The sequence below is a fragment of the Hibiscus syriacus genome, unplaced genomic scaffold (genome assembly GCF_006381635.1).
Source record: "Hibiscus syriacus cultivar Baekdansim isolate YM2019G1 unplaced genomic scaffold, ASM638163v2 tig00110895_pilon, whole genome shotgun sequence".
NCBI lineage: Eukaryota > Viridiplantae > Streptophyta > Magnoliopsida > Malvales > Malvaceae > Hibiscus > Hibiscus syriacus.
This window is the reverse complement of record NW_024062903.1, coordinates 3523556-3541548: the sequence shown is the minus strand read 5'-3', so window position 1 is coordinate 3541548 and position 17993 is coordinate 3523556. Positions and strand designations below refer to the sequence as shown.

The 17993-nt window shown below is 34.3% G+C and overlaps 1 protein-coding gene and 1 pseudogene across 1 annotated transcript; both read right to left on the bottom strand.

Moving 5' to 3' along the window:
• Positions 1 to 2548: 2548 nt before the first annotated feature.
• On the bottom strand, positions 2549 to 8661 carry LOC120145961 (serine carboxypeptidase-like 26). The gene is made up of 11 exons (XM_039159648.1): positions 8560 to 8661; positions 7630 to 7897; positions 7116 to 7223; positions 6944 to 7039; positions 6769 to 6861; positions 5925 to 6013; positions 5507 to 5758; positions 5232 to 5380; positions 5059 to 5154; positions 2745 to 2850; positions 2549 to 2671 (listed from the first exon to the last, which is right to left on the bottom strand). Exons 1-11 carry the CDS (start codon positions 8659 to 8661, stop codon positions 2549 to 2551), a joined length of 1482 nt encoding a protein of 493 aa, XP_039015579.1.
• A 1492-nt stretch (positions 8662 to 10153) lies between these two features.
• Positions 10154 to 16083, bottom strand: LOC120146022 (annotated as a pseudogene).
• Between the last annotated feature and the right edge of the window lie 1910 nt (positions 16084 to 17993).

Below are 17993 nucleotides of genomic sequence, written 5' to 3'. Positions count from 1 at the left end.
TGTTTTCATTGATCTTGCAGTTGCCACTTCTTATTGTCAAAACAACCATTGGTGGGGAAATATCCAACATACGTGGCTTTAATATGGTATGCTTCAAATGTTCCTTGAATTCTGGTGAAAAATGGAGCTGGTGAAGGGTGGATAACTATTTAATTTTTCTATTCATTTCAAAATTAACAAGCTATATGCTTAAATACTAGGGATGGGTATGGGTCAGGTTTTTGGTCCACCCGACCCGACCCGAGAGCAAGAGAGCCTCCACTAAGACCCGACCCGACCAAAACAAGTTTTCACCCGACCCGACCCGAATATATGACATAGAAACCCAACCCGACCCAACCCGAAAAAATAAAAAAATTATTTTTATTCAATAAAAACAGTGATTTAATTGAAAAAAATTATATATAGAGGGGTATTATTATAATTATCCCTAAATATATAGGGTAAAATTATATATTTTTTTCGAGTCGGGCGGGTCGGATTTTTTTTCACCCTAAACCCGAACCCGAACACCACATAAAAAAATCCGACCCGATCGGGTCGGGTTTAAATGCCCATCCCTATTAAATACTAGAAAATTTAGCTAAGTTTTTTTTTATAATTATTACAGGTTAACTTGAATGTTATCAATTCCTCAAAATTTTTCTGATATATTTGTTAATCAATGGTTGTGTTCAGGGATTTTCATTTCCTGCGTGTTCACTTTTAAATTTGCATCTACATGATCTTACTGAAGTTAATTTTTTGTTGGCCAACTACTGAAGTTAACAAGTTGAACGAATATTTGTAGGCAAATGGTGAAAATTATGGTCTTAGGATTGAAAGCTTTTCTTCACTGGTCAATGGAAAAGCCATATGGTGCGTGCTTGATTATTACTTCCGCAAAGAACTTTCTTGTTTGAACAAGGTGGCAAACATTCTTTTTTTGTCCCAATGTTTTTCACTATTTTCTGTTGTATTATTAGTCTCTTACTTCTTTGTCTGAACAGAATTTTCATGAAACAAGAGGTGAGGAATCAATCATGTCTGCTTCTGATTACATAGATGCAGTTCACAATTTTGTATTATCACAGAAACAGACAGAAGTTTAATCTAAGATCACAGAAAACTCGATGGATATGGGATAACACCGTTGTCAATGTGTATATGCATTTGTATATTTGTTTCCTTTTAATATGGTATTAGTTTGAGGAAATTATCGTGTCAATGTTGTTGCATTTTCTAGTTTACTACATGTGCAAGCCCTTAGATTAAGCACTAAAATCTAATATTTGTTTTCTCTCTCTTCCCCTTCATTTATGCAGATGCTTCTAAAAGGTTCAAGGTCATTCTGGCTTGCTGGCAAGATATGACAGAACAAAACTACAGTAGTGTTATAAAACCTGCTGCTTTTACTTCATCTTTCTTTCCAGCACAGAAGATAAGCACTGAAATTTCCAGAGGTTATTTTCTGTCCCTCCTCTAGCTAATTCTTTTAACTAGTTTTCTTTTTCCTTTGTTCTACTATCGGATGATGCATTTCAACAATGACTAGGAGTTCTATAACTTTTACTCTAAAATTTTCTCCCTTTTTCTTTTAGGTTGGTGTTTCTACCTAATAAATTTAAATTTGATATCTATTGTTGCTTTCCGTATGTATTCCGTTAAATTCATCATATCATTACCATATCATTTATGTTTGTTGGCCTGCAGTTTATGCTGTCTAAATTAGCACTTATATTTGTGTCTTTCATGAAGCATGAGCAGAGTCTAATTCTCACAGTTAAACTGAAATTTGCATTCTTTACAGGAATATAGATGATGTTGACAAAACAATGAATGAGATGAGAACTGAAATTTGCTAATTCTCAATTTTCATACTATAGGAGGAAGGTTGTTATCTGTTTCAAGTGAAGCATTGAAGCGTGCAAGGAGTCTTCTTGGTGAACCAGAGCAATGAAGACTAGATTCTAGTGAAGAATTTTTTTTTAATTGAAAGTGAAATAACCTAGACTAAATTCTAGAGAACAATGTCAAATTACATTACATTTAATTTTAATGTTTATAAATTTTAATTTATTTTATTGTTAAAATTTATGGTTGTTATTAATATAAAGTTATATGATATTAAATTTAGGTGATGTAGAGCATAAATGAAATATGCAAAATATTAATTAATCTTAGCTAAAGAATGGTAATTAGCGGCGTTTATATCCACAAACGCCGCTACACATCGATCTTTTGCGACGTTTGTTTCAAAAACGCCACTATAGATCTCGACCTTTTGCGGTGTTTTTATTTCATAAACGCCGCTAACATTAGCGGCGCTGGTATAGCCGACGCTTTTTGCGATGTTTGTAAAAACGCCGCGATTGCTTTTAGCGGCGCTTAAAAATGCCACTATAATACTAAAAAACACCGCTAAAACTCTATTTTGCTGTAGTGAGCATTCATTTATTTAGAATTTTTAAGAGACTGAATCTCAATCATTAGAAGAAAAGACTGTTAGAACATTGTTTAAGCAGTAGACTTCATATGTATCATTATCTATCTGTGATTGGGGAGTGGTTCACCAGCAAGAAAGAATGGATGAGGCGAGAGCCTGGCTGGGTTTGTTTCGAGGCACCAAGTGACCAGCCCCTCTCACCGTCACCAGTGTCAACCCCTCGCATACTACCATCCTCCCTCCGACCTGCACATTTTCAAATTCCCAACTTTATAAATATTATAGGCATCTTGATTTTACAGGAAAACGAACAAGGAACCTGCTGGTCATGGAACCAAGAACGCCACGGTGATTTGAGCGGCAGCCCAAGAGCTTCAACGCAGTATCTGGAACTTATCACTGGTATTCTTCCATCCATATCCCCACTGTGTATATCAATCCACCAAAATCCATACCAGAATATAAGATTATTATTATTAGGCATGCCCGTTTTAAAAGACATGTACGTCTTGTACTATTTCTAGAATCAGCCATTTAAAATATTTTATAATAAAGTAAAATTGTAAAATATAAAAATATTATCATACGATTGTTTCTTAAAAAATTTAAACACATGAAAACTAAAACAATATCATAACAACAACTTTATAATCGTGACATTTTATTTAAAAAATGTTATCCTTCAACTGCTCTTAAAAGTAAAATTGTACTTTTTTTTTTTGGAAGTGTGGACCCCTAGATCTTTGAGTTCTATGACATATAACAAACTATACTTTTAGATGGACGGGCTTGTTATTAACGTAAAAACACATATGGTCCCCCAACTATAGGATGTTGCTTTTATAATCGTGACATTGTATTTAAAAAATGTTATCCTTCGAATGCTCTTAGAAGTAAAATCGTGATATTTTTCAAAGTGTGGACACCCAGATTTCAGGGTCCTATGACGTATCACAAACTATACTTGTAGATAGACAGTCTTGTTATTAACATAAAAACACAAATGGTCCCCCAACTATAGGATTTTGCTTTATTGAGTCTCCCAACTATTATAAGTTATAAAATGGTCACATGACTATAGAACACTGCTTTGTTAAGTCCCCAACTATTAAAAGTTACAAAATATTCACTCGATTATTCATATGTTCCAAACTCGTCATGTTCTGTTAAAAAAATTAGTGTTTGTCTGAACATTACGTTAACATGTTGATTGAGATATAATAAAATCTGATCTCATAACTACTTGAGTTGTATTTTGCGGATTGACTCTTCATTTATATTATGTTGTCAAGCCAGTGCTTGCAATATTACGTCGTTGAGCTTGTGCTTGAAAACAACGACGGTGTTAATAGATATTATTAAAATATAACTTTATCATATCTCAGTTAACATGTTAACATTCAACTCAAATGATCGTCAATTTTTTAACGAAAAATGACGAATTTGGAACATATGAATAGTCGAGTGACCATTTCATAACTTTTAATCTCTGTTTTGAAAACCGGACCGGACCGGCCGGTTCAACCGGGAACCATTGCTTAATCCGATTCAATCTAAACCGGTTGAACCGCTATTAGTGAACCGGCCAGAACCGCTGAACCGTTCGAACCGGACCGACTGAAAACCGGGAAAAACCGAGATTTTTGTTTTTTTTAAAAAAAATTAAACCAAACAACGTCGTTTGTTAAACGAGCCAAGTCGAACTCGAGTATTGCTGAGCTCGACTCGAACTTGAAAACTTTAAAAGTAAGCTCAACTCAACTCAGACTCACAAGCTAAAAATTATCAAGTTCAACTCAAACTCGAAATATAATATTGAAACTTGAACTCAAAAAGGCTTGAACTCAAAAAAAAATTAGAAGCTCGATTGAAGCCTAAAATTCGAGCTTGATTGAAGTGAAAGAATAGTTCACTCAATGCTCACCAAAAGGCTCCATGATTTTGAATGCCAAATTATCTCTATTATTTATAGAAGTTAGTTGTGATGCGCTTATATGTTTCTTAGCAATGTGAGATTGTTTTGTTCTCATATTTTTACTCTTTAGACTTTTGTGATGCTCTTCTATGTTTCTTAGCCATGTGGGATTGTTTTTTAAAAAAATTAAACAAAACAATATCATTTTGTTATGATTTTTTTAACCCCAAATTTATTTTTTAATTATAGTTATATAATTATATTTATTATTTAATATGTTTTACCTTAAATATTATGTTGTAGTTAATTTGAATCATTTTGTTTCACTTGATTTTATGGTTTTTAACTTATATGTTATGACTTACTTTGAATATGACTTGTGATATAAAAAATTATTTTTTATTAAATATTTTTGATATTTTTATTTAATTTTTTAAATAATTATGACGTCGTCTGGTTCTTCCGACCGGTCATACCGGTTCGACCGGTTGAACCAGTGAACCGGTAACATGACCGGTTCGCTAACTGGTCCGGTTCTGAAAACCATGCTTTTAATAGTCAGGGAACTCAACAAAATAACTCTATAATTAAGAGATCATTTTGTAACTTTTATTCATCGGAGACTTAACAAAGTAATACCATATAGTCGGAACCATTTGTATACTTTACCCTTATTATTATTCGTATGTACCATTTTAATAGACCAAAATGATCTTACCTATACATCCATATCTTCAGATTTGCTTTGATGAGCTTCTTGTAGGTGGGCAGTACAGAAAAGACAGAAAAATTATATGTATTCAAGATAGAATCTCTGGAAATAGAAGTAAATTCATGTTAGTGAATCAAATATAAAGATGCTTATGATAATGGAATCCTTGAACTACTTACTTGCAGCTCTCCCATTTTACTCCTCTGGCGTCTGCATGAATAGATTTTTGAACATCTGGCCTGTTGAAATACATTTCTGCATATTCAGAATAACATGGATCATGACCTCCTGCAAGGATCCTCACTCTCTTTAACCCATGATTTGTTTTCTGCAAAATTGAATGGTTACACTTTCAAACATTATATTCAGGATTTTCGTATTATGGTGTTCATATCGTATCGTACTGATATCCATACTTATTTAAGAATAGATAAATAGATCAATAGATAGTCACCTTATTAGCGGTTGATGATGACGTAGTGTTAAAAAGGCATTTAGGGGCATATATATTATAAATATCAATCTCGGAGTATTTGTCAAAGACTTGGTTAACGACATCATTGCACTCAGTGGACAAAATTAAAGCCTTGAAATCACACACTTGTTTGCTTTTACGGTAGAGGTCATCTGGTATTACCGAGTGGCTCCAAGCATAGTCCATAATACCAGTGTAGTCGTAGTTGTCATCGGTCACTGGATTTTCTACCTGCAAAAATGCATCCATCGAATGTGAGTTTACGGATTATCAACAAAAACATATAAAGAAAATATTTAAAATATATAAAAATTTGAAATTTATAAAGGATCACTATTTTCACCCGTCCCTTTAGTCCATCCTGCCTATAGCATCGACATGTTCATTCAAAGGTTACCATAAAGCCTTTGAGGTTGATGAATGGGTATCGACTTCTGTCATTGTTCCTATCATACACAAGCTCTGCTAGCTGAGGCACATAATGGCCTGCAACACATGAAGAATGATGATTATATAGACCGACTTTCATTTTATAAATTGTTCGTAGAGTTAGTAATAAGTTAAGAAAATTTTGAATAAATGTTAATATGTTATAATTATTTCAGACTTTTTAAAGAGAAAAAATATTATTTGTTGAGTTAAAAAATTGTTGTAGAATGATCATCCGTTAATGAAATTACTAAGTAATTTGATATTTCTAAATTAAGAGACGAGCATTGAAGTGAAATTTGAAATTATCAAATCAAGCAATTTGAATTTTTCCATCAAAATATTAACGTTGGAGTATTGTGAAAGAAAACTTGAGTTGCATAAGAAAATTTGTGATGGTTCAAAGAGTCTGAAGAGGGAGAGAGTCCTCCTTAGTCTATCTTAGGAAGTTGACAAGTTGAATAGATGTTATCATTGGGCAATAGGTTTGATTATAGCAAATCACATGATCTTGTCAAAAATTTTGTCAAGAGAAAATGATTGGTCGGAAGACATAAAATCTCAGAATCCATGGTCAACGGAGGAGGTTCTTCAGAGACCTCTTCTTATTCTAAAGGCTTCGGTTGTCGGAGTTGTTATTTGTGGAAGAAGTTTAAATGAGATATAACATTTGTCTCTCCTTAACGAGTGACTATCATAAAATGACTTGATTCGTTATTTGCGTGTGGCCGCATTTCTTATATTTAAGGAGTCGGTTTTGGGGGAAATTTAAGATGGTTGTTTTTAAATGGCTGGAGGTTAGAGAGACAGACCTGCGTAACTCTCTCCTGAGATGAAGAAATCACGAGATTTGAACTGCGGATATCGTTGAAGCCACTTCACCAAGAAATTATACGCATCCTCAGCTAAATGAAGATAAACACATTTAAGTTACTTTGTCGTTCAAATTATATATAATTACCAAACATTACTTAACCAATGAATTACCAACAAAGGCATCATCCAGTTTTGTGAGATCCGAAGATGTATTGGTGTACGAGAATCCAACTCCAATCGGAGATTCTACAAACAGCAAATTGGCCTCTACATGCAAAACGAAATCATGCAGAATTAATTAAAAAAATTTATAAGGAGAATGAAGATGGAGAGAGAATGAAACCTTGGTTCCAGGCAAACTGGTTGAACTCAAGGTCAACACCATTTTTACCAACTCTTAGTGGACCCAACTCCGAGGCTGCACCATAGGCTATTGAAGAACAACCAGGTCCTTTTAACACCCATAAGAAAAAAAGTCAATCATAAACACATAGTAGTATGTATGTATGTATGTATGTATGTATGTATGTATGTATGTATGTATGTATGTATGTATGTATGTATGTATGTATGTATGTATGTATGTATGTATGTATGTATGTATGTATGTATGTATGTATGTATGTATGTATGTATGTATGTATGTATGTATGTATGTATGTATGTATGTATGTATGTATGTATGTATGTATGTATGTATGTATGTATGTATGTATGTATGTATGTATGTATGTATGTATGTATGTATGTATGTATGTATGTATGTATGTATGTATGTATGTATGTATGTATGTATGTATGTATGTATGTATGTATGTATGTATGTATGTATGTATGTATGCATGCATGTGTGTAACCTCCATTAAGCCATAGCAGGAGAGGTTTCTGAGATGGTTCGGATTGAGCTTCAAAAAACCAGTAAAAAAGTGCCCTTCCATGCTCTTCATTTACTGTGATATATCCTGCAAACTGTGAAATCCACGGTGTCTGGGTCTGGTTCGGTAGATTGATTACTCCATCGGATTCCAGGACTGAACTTGCTACACTGATGCCAGGAACAACAAAGAAACATATGAACGAAATATCAGAAATCAAAACTCCTTTGGGTGATGCTTTCGAACCTATCTGGGTTTCAAGTTGAGCAATTCAATGGCTGAGATCCACAGGAAACGACGTTTTAGTAGAGAGCAAGGATAAACAGCACTTCCAAGCTTTACTTTTCTTTATTTTCTTGTATGGAACTGTTTGTTTTTGGGTAATTTTCAGATTTTCCTTTTTGTTTCATGAATGAGCCGTTCGGCATTGACTCGTTAAACTGATTATATTATCTTATATTGCAATTGTTGATTGAATACTGTTTTTTTTTTTGCACCAATATTATCGCAATCATCGATTTGAGTGGAATTACGTATAACATCTTCTTGTTTGTAATTTAACTAAAGCTTTAATGCCGACTTAGTAATGTCATATGTACAGAGGTGTCTGATTTTACACAATGACCAATCATATGATGATGACACGTAACATAATCAAATCGATATTAAAATTAAAATTTTAAAATACTTTTTAAACCCATGACATTAAGTTGGTAAGTCAACTTCTTAACCATTAATTTGAACAGTGAACTTAGACTTTTTCTAAATCAACATATGTTATTATGCTATGTTAGTATGTTTGTGTATGCAGCACTGCTATATCGGTGTTTGATGTCATGTAAATTTGTTATTTCATTTCACATTAATAATTAGTCAATTAACAATTTTTATTTATAGAACGATTGTTTTAACTTGAAATGATAAATGATGCTTTAAAAACGGAGTAGGGATAATCCAAAGTGAGGAAGATTCTTCAAGTAGCTTAAGAACAGGCACAACATTATGCCATCTCATAGTACCCAAACCGCCAATCTCTTTCGATAAAAGGCCGCTGTGTAGGTTCACCTATCAAACCAAAATGATAAAATAAAAATAATAATGATACCTTTTTTGGATTTTAGCATTCTAAGAAAAACAAAAAGGAAAACCTTCAGAAATCAAGTCAGATTTTGCAATTTATAACAATTTCAGCGTGTGCCTCCAAAAGGTCATTTTTCAAGTGACTAGTTGAGAAATGTAGTGTGCTAGGATGCAAGATACTATTATGACATGCACGTAACGTACTTAAGATGTTGTACAATGACAAGGACTTATAAAATTTTAAGAAGTAATTTTATAAAAATTTTAAATAACAAAAATATATTATTAATTAAAAAACTTTCAATTATATTAGAATTTAAAATTTTCAAAATAATAACCACTCTGCCGACCCCCAGTTTATCTATGTTTGTGCAATGACCTCCTACATTCATTCGATATTAGACGTGAGATATCAAAATGCCAAAATTTTATTATTGTCATCCTTCAACTGTGAGATATATATAAGAGTGTCAAACGGTTAATTCGATCACTGATCGAATTAATTTTTTGTTAATTGAATTAACAGAACTTTTTTTTCTTTAACCGCTAACCGAATCAAACTTTTTTTTTAAAATATTAATCGAACCAAACAAAGTTCGGTTCTTTGGCCGGCCAACCGAATTAACCAAAAATTTTTATGATTTTTTTTAATTAGATTAATTTGAATATAATAGAAGTATTTTTTATTTGGGGTTAATTTTTTAATTAAGTATTGATAATTTAATGAGTTTAGTCATTAAAAATAATTGAGTCTTAATTCTTAATGAATTTGAGCTTAAAATATGTATTTAATATATATAATATATTTCATATTTAATAATTTCATTCGGTTAATTAACTGATTTCGAACCAAATTAACCGTTAATTGAATATTAAAAAAATATTAACCGTTCCCGACCGAACTAATTCGGTGGCCGACTGAATTAACCAAAATAATTCAGTTCGATCGGTTAAAACCAAAAAATGAACACCCCTAGATATACAAGGATAACAAAATTACCACCAAGATCACTTGATTAGTTCTAATTTTACTTTTAAACATACTTTCATGTTCATCTGAAATAATCTTTCAACCTGAAAATCTTTAAATACTTGCATAGACACTTACTGGCATTGAACACTACAGTTGTGAGTTCAAATAACATAGTTTATAAATTTATAGAGATGAACACACACAAAATAAAGAGATGACGCATTCAAAGTGAATTCAAAAAGAGGATTTTCCCAAGTACAATCATTTCATAACGCACAACAAATAACAAAGCAGCCCTTACCAAAAGGAAAGCAATGAAAACATCTAACATCCCTATGTCATAGTGTTTGATCTCCAACATTTGTAAAGACAACAAAAAACCACAAGCAGAAATGGTAAAATTATCCCCTCTTACAACAGCCGGATCTAACTTTGACAACAACCATGTTCCTTTCAGCGCTTTCTGTTATGCTTCCGCCTCTTCTGTCGCCTGCTCTTACCATCAGAATCAGAATCCGATGTAGATTCTGAGTCGGATGACTCAGAAGACGAGTTGTACCTAGTCCGCCTCACATTCTTCTGCTTCTTCTTATTCTTCCTCCTCTTACGTCTCTTCTCAGACTCCGACGAAGAGCTGTAATCTGTACTACTCTGTGCTGAAGAACCTGATCCTGTAACAGATGATGCACTGCCACTATCGGTCTCGGAAACAAAAGCTTCACGATCACTACTAGAACCTGAATCTGACCGATGCTTCCGCTTGCTTTTCTTAGACCTACTATCATCCTTCTCATCCTTAACATCCGGGTTTTCCAAATCATAAGAGATTGAAGGCTTCATTCTCAATTTCGGGTTCTTAAGCTGCTGAGTACGCGAGGGTCGCGACATATAATGTTACGGAAGACGGCTATCAGATAGAGAAAAATCGCAACTGATAATTTGAGAAAATAAAAATGAAGATAAAAGAGACACAAAATTTACGTGGAAAACCCCTGAATAATATAGGGTAAAAACCACGGGCAACGGTAGAAGAATTTCACTATGAGAAAATAAGAATTACAACTTCTCTTAATCGACCAAGGAGATAACAATGATAATTCTCTCTTGATAAAAAAGAGAAAACAACTCTCAAGAAACTCTCTAAATTCTCTCTAGTATTGGAAGAAAGCTAGAATGCTTTGGGATGGTTTTGAAGCTAAATGAGCTAGGGTATTTATAGTTGAAGCTCTAAGGACTAATTTGTAAATACCCTAAATTAGAATGGCTAAAATTGAAGTTTTACCATTGTTGAAAAAATCAACAAATGTTGCATCCATTTAATTCCACCGAAAGCCACCGAATTTGCCATGTGCAAAGCCATCAAAATTGATTTTGTGCAATTTGACTTTCAACAATCTCTCACTTGAAGATTTGATTGGAACAATCATATCTTCACATCATTCTTTCTACCTTGTACCATCATGTTGCTTACGTCTCTGACAGGCCACACGAGGATCGACACCAAGTAAATTTATTAGCGTTGATCGCCTTTGTCATGAAATCTGCTATGTTGTCTTTGGTATGGATCTTCTGTATATCCACTGTTCCTTCTTCCACCTTTTCACGAATGAAGTGGTACTGAACTCGTATGTGTTTTGTCCTTGAATGAAATGTTGGATTCCTTGCTAGATGCAAGGCGCTTTGACTGTCACAAAAAAGAGAAACATTCTCTTGATTGTGCCCAAGCTCCTCCAATAACATCTTCAACCAAATTGCTTCTTTACTGGCTTGTGTAGCTGCTACATATTCTGCCTCTGTTGTGGATGTAGCCATAACTGACTGCAATTTTGAAACCCAGCTTACAGCTCCACCAGCAACTTTGAACACATATCCTGTAGTAGATTTGCTTTTATCCAAATCCCCTGCATAGTCAGAATCAACATACCCATTGATAAGTAAGTTTGATCCTCCGTAACATAATGCAACATTTGAGGTCCTTTTAATGTATCTCAGGATCCTCTTTACTTTATTCCAATGCTCTTTGCCTGGATTCACTATGTACCGACTAACCCACTGCTTGTGCAATGTCTGGTCTTGTGCATATCATAGTGAACATTAAACTTCCCACTGCTGATGCATACGGTACTCGAGACATCTCCATTCTCTCTTCTTCGCTGCTATGACTCATACTGGAGGATAACTTGAAGTTAATAGGAAGAGGGGTAGAAATTGGCTTACAATCTTGCATGTTGAATCCTGACAATATCTTCTTCAAGTAATTCTTTTGTGAAAGCCAAATCTTCCTATTACTTCTGTCTCGGTGAATTTGCATCCCTAGAATCTTGTTTGCTGATCCCAAGTCCTTCATTTCAAATTCCCTAGCCAGTTGTGCCTTCAATTCTTCAATATGATCTTTGTTGGGTCCTGTAACCAACATGTCATCCACATACAACAACAATATAACAAAATCGTTATCACCAGACCTCTTGAAATAAGCACAAGGGTCTGCATTTAGTCTGTTGTATCCAAGGCACATAATGAAGGAATCAAATCTCTTATACCAACACCTCGGTGCCTGCTTTAGACCGTACAGAGATTTGTTCAACCTGCAAACCAAGTTCTTCTTTTCTTCTTCTTCAAAACCTTCAGGCTAGAGCATATAAATCTCTTCCTCAAGATTTCCATGAAGAAAAGCAGTTTTAACATCTAGCTGCTCTAGATGTAAGTTTAATGTAGCACACATCGCCAAAACTACACGAACTGTTGTTAGTCGAACCACAGGAGAAAATATTTCATTGAAATCAATACATTCTTTTTGAGCATATCCTTTGACCACCAGTCTTGCACGATACCTCTCAACTTGATCGTCACCATTTCGCTTAATTTTGAAAACCCATTTGTTACCAATCAGCTTCCTTCCTTGTGGTAGTGGCACAAGGTCCCATGTATTATTTTTTTGAAGGGCTTCGATTTCTTCTTGCATCACCATCATCCACAGTGAAGCATCTGAGCTGTTTATTGCCTCCTGGTATGTTGATGGCTCACCGTCCTCTGTTAAAAGGCAGTATGCAATATTACCTTCTATAACATAATCTGAGTGCCAATTGGGACGTCTTCTTACACAATCTGATTGACGAGTTGTTGGTGCTTCAGAACTCTCTGGTTCTTGTTCATCATGTGCTGGTTCTGCTTCAGAATAATCTCCTTGTTCAAACTCCTTTTCCACATTTATCTGTGTAGTCTCTGACTTTTCAGTGCTATCATCGTCTTCTTTTCTTTGTAGTTTATCCTCTACAAAGATAACATCCCTGCTGATGATCACTTTGCGGGCAGTGGGATCCCACAAGCGATACCCCTTGAATCCATAAACATACCCCAAGAATTTGCATTTCCTGATTTTGAATCCAGCTTTGAGATTTCTTGGGAGTTGTACATCACGTACACAATACTTCCAAATATATGGAGGTTTGAATAATCAGTTGGTTTACCAGTCCACATCTCTATTGGTGTCTTCAGCTCTATTGCAGTTGATGGAGCTCGATTCACCAAATAACAGGCGGTATTGACTGCTTCTGCCCAGAATGATTCTAGGCCTGCATCCCTCAACATTGCTCTTGTTCTTTCTAACAAGGTTCTGTTCATCCACTCTGCCACTCCATTTTGTCGAGGAGTGTTTACCACTGTGAACTGTCTTTTGATGCCTTCTTTCCTGCAAAAGTTATCAAATTCTTCGCTTGTGTATTCACCTCCATTATCTGTTCTGAAACACTTGATCTTATTTCCAGAATCAAGTTCCACCCACGCTTTGAAGATTTTGAAAGTTGAAAACACATCTGACTTCTTCTTAATAGGATACACCCAACATCTCCTAGAGTAGTCATCAATAAATGAGACAAAGTATTTTGCTCCACCAAGGGATGTAACTGGTGCTTGCCATACGTCAGAATGAACTAATTCTAGAACATTTTTGCCTCTAGAATTTGATGTGTTGAATTTCAACCGGTGCTGTTTACTTTTTATGCAATGCTCACACAAAGTAAGTGATACCTTTGTTAAGCCTGGAAGTAGCTTTTGCTCCACAAGAACTTTCATTCCTTGTTCTGACATGTGTCCAAGTTTCTGATGCCATAGCATTGCAGAATCTGAACTACATGAGGCAACAGAGGCTTCTGCTTCTAGCAAAGTCTATCCCTTCAGCATGTACAAGTTTGTTGCTATCTTTTCGCCTTTCAGCACCACAAGCACTCCACGGAACACCTTCATGATTCATTTCTGTGTCTCAATCTTTCTTGCATTATTATCCAACAATCCGTAGGATAATAAATTTTTCTTCAGGCCCTTCACATGCCGCACATCTCGAACAACTTTAATTTTTCCATCATACATTTTCAATTTAATGGTTCTCACGCCAATGATCTCTAAGGCATGATCATTGCAACTATACACAGATCCTCCTGAGACAGGTTCATACTGATGGAACCATTCTCTTCTTGAGGTCATGTGATATATTGCTCCTGAATCAATGAGCCATATATCTGCAAATCTTTTTCTGCCTTCCACGGTGGTTGACGCTTCACAGCATAGAGCATCTCCATCATCTGAAGTGTTTGCGGTATTGCCTTGTGGATTGGAGTTTTTATTTAGACTTCAACAATCATTCTTCAAGTGACACTTCTTTCCACAGTTGTAGCACTTTAAATTCTTCTTGCTTCTCGACTTCGATCTACCATGTTTGTGACTGCTGCTTTGGCCACGTTCTGTTGATCTCCCTCTCATTGTTGTCATCGTTGTTAACGCTTCTGCTTGTTTCAGATTTACTTGTCTGTCTTCTTTGTTCTTGCACCGATTTTCTTCTTGTAGAACAGCAGCTGCAACGTCATCGAAGACTAGACTGGTGACATTACTGTTTGTCAAGTTGATGATGAGTTGATCATACGAATCCTGTAGACTTTGAAGTAGAAGTTCAGCACGTTCTTGTTCTCCTATTTTACAGCTTAAAGATGTAAGCTGAGAAAATAAAGTGTTCAGTGTATTTAAGTGCTCCGTCACTGAAGTAGATTCTGGCATACGGAGAGTGTACAATTTTCTATTAAGGAAAATTTTATTGTGCAGCGATGTGGCCTCGTACAGTTTGGTGAGATGATCTCATATCTCCTTAGCTGTCTTTTTCTCCTCGATGCTTGACAATACTTCATCTGCTAATGCTAGATGAAAGTTTGCTATAGCATTCCCGTCCATTTTGATCCATTTGTTGTCATCTGTGAAATCCACCGGCCTTTCACTGATAGCTATTTGACAACCGTCTTTCCTCAGGATGGCCTTCATCTTCAATTTCCACAACGAGAAATTTCTCCCATTGAATTTTTCAATATCAAATTTCGTTGACATAGCTTCTTTTACGGATAGCTCCCACTATTTCACTATCGTGAATAGTTCTCTGGAACCTTCAAAGAATGGGTAATATCTTCTTACTTTCTTATGGATGAGGATCCACCTTTTGGTGGCAACCACAAAGACAATAAGCATATATTACACACTCAAATCTGGCTCGGATACCAATTGTTGCGGAAGACGGCTATCGGATAGAGCAAAATCACAACTGATAATTTGAGAAAATAAAAATGAAGATAAAAGAGACACAAAATTTACGTGGAAAACCCTGAATAATATAGGGTAAAAACCACGGGCAACGGTAGAAGAATTTCACTATGAGAAAATAGGAATTACAACTTCTCTCAATCGACCAAGGAGATAACAATGATAATTCTCTCTTGATGAAAAGGAGAAAACAACTCTCAAGAAACTCTCTAAATTCTCTCTAGTACTGGAAGAAAGCTAGAATGCTTTGGGATGGTTTTGAAGCTAAATGAGCTAGTGTATTTATAGTTGAAGCTCTAAGGACTAATTTGTAAATACCCTAAATTACAATGGCTAAAATTGAAGTTTTACCATTATTGAAAAAATCAACAAATACTGCATCCATTTAATTCCACCGAAAACCACCGGAATTTGCCATGTGCAAAGCCATCAAAATTGATTTTGTGCAATTTGACTTTCAACATATAAACTCGCTCATTCTTACACTCATACGTCCAATGCCCCGCCTGGAAACACCTTTGACACTGTGAAACACCAATCGTACACATCATCGTGGTCTTGTCTTTCCTTTCGCCTAATCTAACTGCCTTTTCGGTACTCATCAAATACATTTGCCTCTTTGCTTCCCTTTTCTCTTGCCATCTGCTAGGTCCCTCTTCTTTCTGCCCGTAAGCATTGACATTTCGGGCGGCAGAAGCAGCCGCCCTTTCCGCCTGAGCTCGACTTAGGCCTTTCGCAACACTCAGTGCTGCAGCCTTGATTCTGTCGGCAGCTGCCAGAGTTTTCCCTTGTTTTTTACTTGACATCTTATATGTGTGTGTGTGTGTTGTATTCTGCATTCAAAATTTCAATCAGATCATTCGTTAATCTAACCGGATTTTTACAACAAAAGGAAAGTGGAGAAAAGACACGAAAAAACTCAATATTCAGCCATTAACGTAATTAGGAACAAGTAATTACACCAAAAAGAAGGCGATTTGCAAAATTTACCCATTAACTATGAAAGAATAGGTCGAAGGTGCAAATTCTCTTCAAAAATGCGAATCATAAACATAAAAAGAATGGGGAAAATACACAACCTAGAATGAAAAGCATTAAAGGGATATAACCCTAAACAAAGATTAGGGTGTAAGAAAGGAGAGTTCTGGCGTACCAGAAGTTGCCGGCGTTTGGGAAAACTGTAAAGATCCAAATCCAAACTCAAAAGGCAAAGAGGAAATTTAATATTTTATATTAGATTTCTATTTCATACGAAAACGAATAAGAGTAAATTACGAATTTAAGGGAGATTAATATACGGTTAAAAAATCGTGTGATTAATTAAATAGGTGATCGGTTAAAAATGTTATTGAAAATGTTATATATTTTTACTGGAAATGTTATTTATGTTGGTAATAATAATGGTAATAATCGAGAATATTATCGTCGTATGTAAAATGCGTAAAAAAAAATTGATTTTAACATAACCGATTAATTACTGAAAACATTATCAACCATAATAATATAACAAGTAGAGCTTATGTAACGTAATAGGTAGCGCCTTTTTAAAGTTTATGGGGCTTTAGAAATCCGACGATAACAAAATAGGTTAATTACTTGATTTGTTATCAATATTATCAACATATTAGGTAGCTCCTAAAATGTTACCAAAGTTTAAGTCGATAGTGCCTTAGAAATTCGACGATAACAAAATAAGTTAATTACTGGAAACATTATCAACAATAATAACATAACAAGTAACGCTTATTTAATGTAATAGGTAGTGCTTTTTTAAAGTTGATAGGGCCTTAGAAATTCGACGATAACAAAATAGTTTAATTATTTAACTTGTTATCAATATTATCAACATATTAGGTAGCGCATTTTTAAAGCTGATAGGGCCTTGGAAATCCGATGATAACAAAATATGTTAATTATTTAACTTGTTATCAATATTATCAACATATTAGGTAGCGCATAAAATATTATCAAAGTTTAAACTAATAGGGCCTTAGAAATCCGACGATAACAAAATAGGTTAATTACTTATTTTGTTATTAATATTATCAACATATTTGGTAGCGCCTAAAATGTTACTAAAATTTAAGCTGATGGGGTCTTCGAAATCCCACGACAACAAAATATGTTAATTTCTTATTTTATTATAAAGAAATCCCACGATAACAAAATACGCTAAATAATGTTAATTTGAATAAAGAAATATGTTACAATTTGGAATATTAAAGTTGTGTTTAATAATATCAGTAAGATTTAATATATTATGTATATTTGGATGACAATTTTTTTTAAAATAAATATCAATACTACTATGATGTCGATACTTTAGCAAATATCAATACTTTTAGAGCAAGTATAGATACATTATTATTAATCTTTAGAGTATTCATACTTTTAGAGGAAGTATCAATACTTTCGAATTTAAAAAAAAAATCAAACGGTTAAGTTGTATATATTTTACCATTTACATTATTGTGGAAACAATATCAATACTTTTAGAGTAAGTATGGATATATTATTATTAACATTTAAAGTATCCATACTTTTAGAGTAAGTATCTATACTTTCGAATTTTAAAAAAATATTTCAAACGGTTAAGTTGTATATATTTTACCGTTTACATTATTATTAACCTTTAAATAAAACGACAGTTAGTTTAACGTAATAGGTAGCGCCTATTTTATTTCACCATTTACATTATTAGTAACCTTTAAACAAA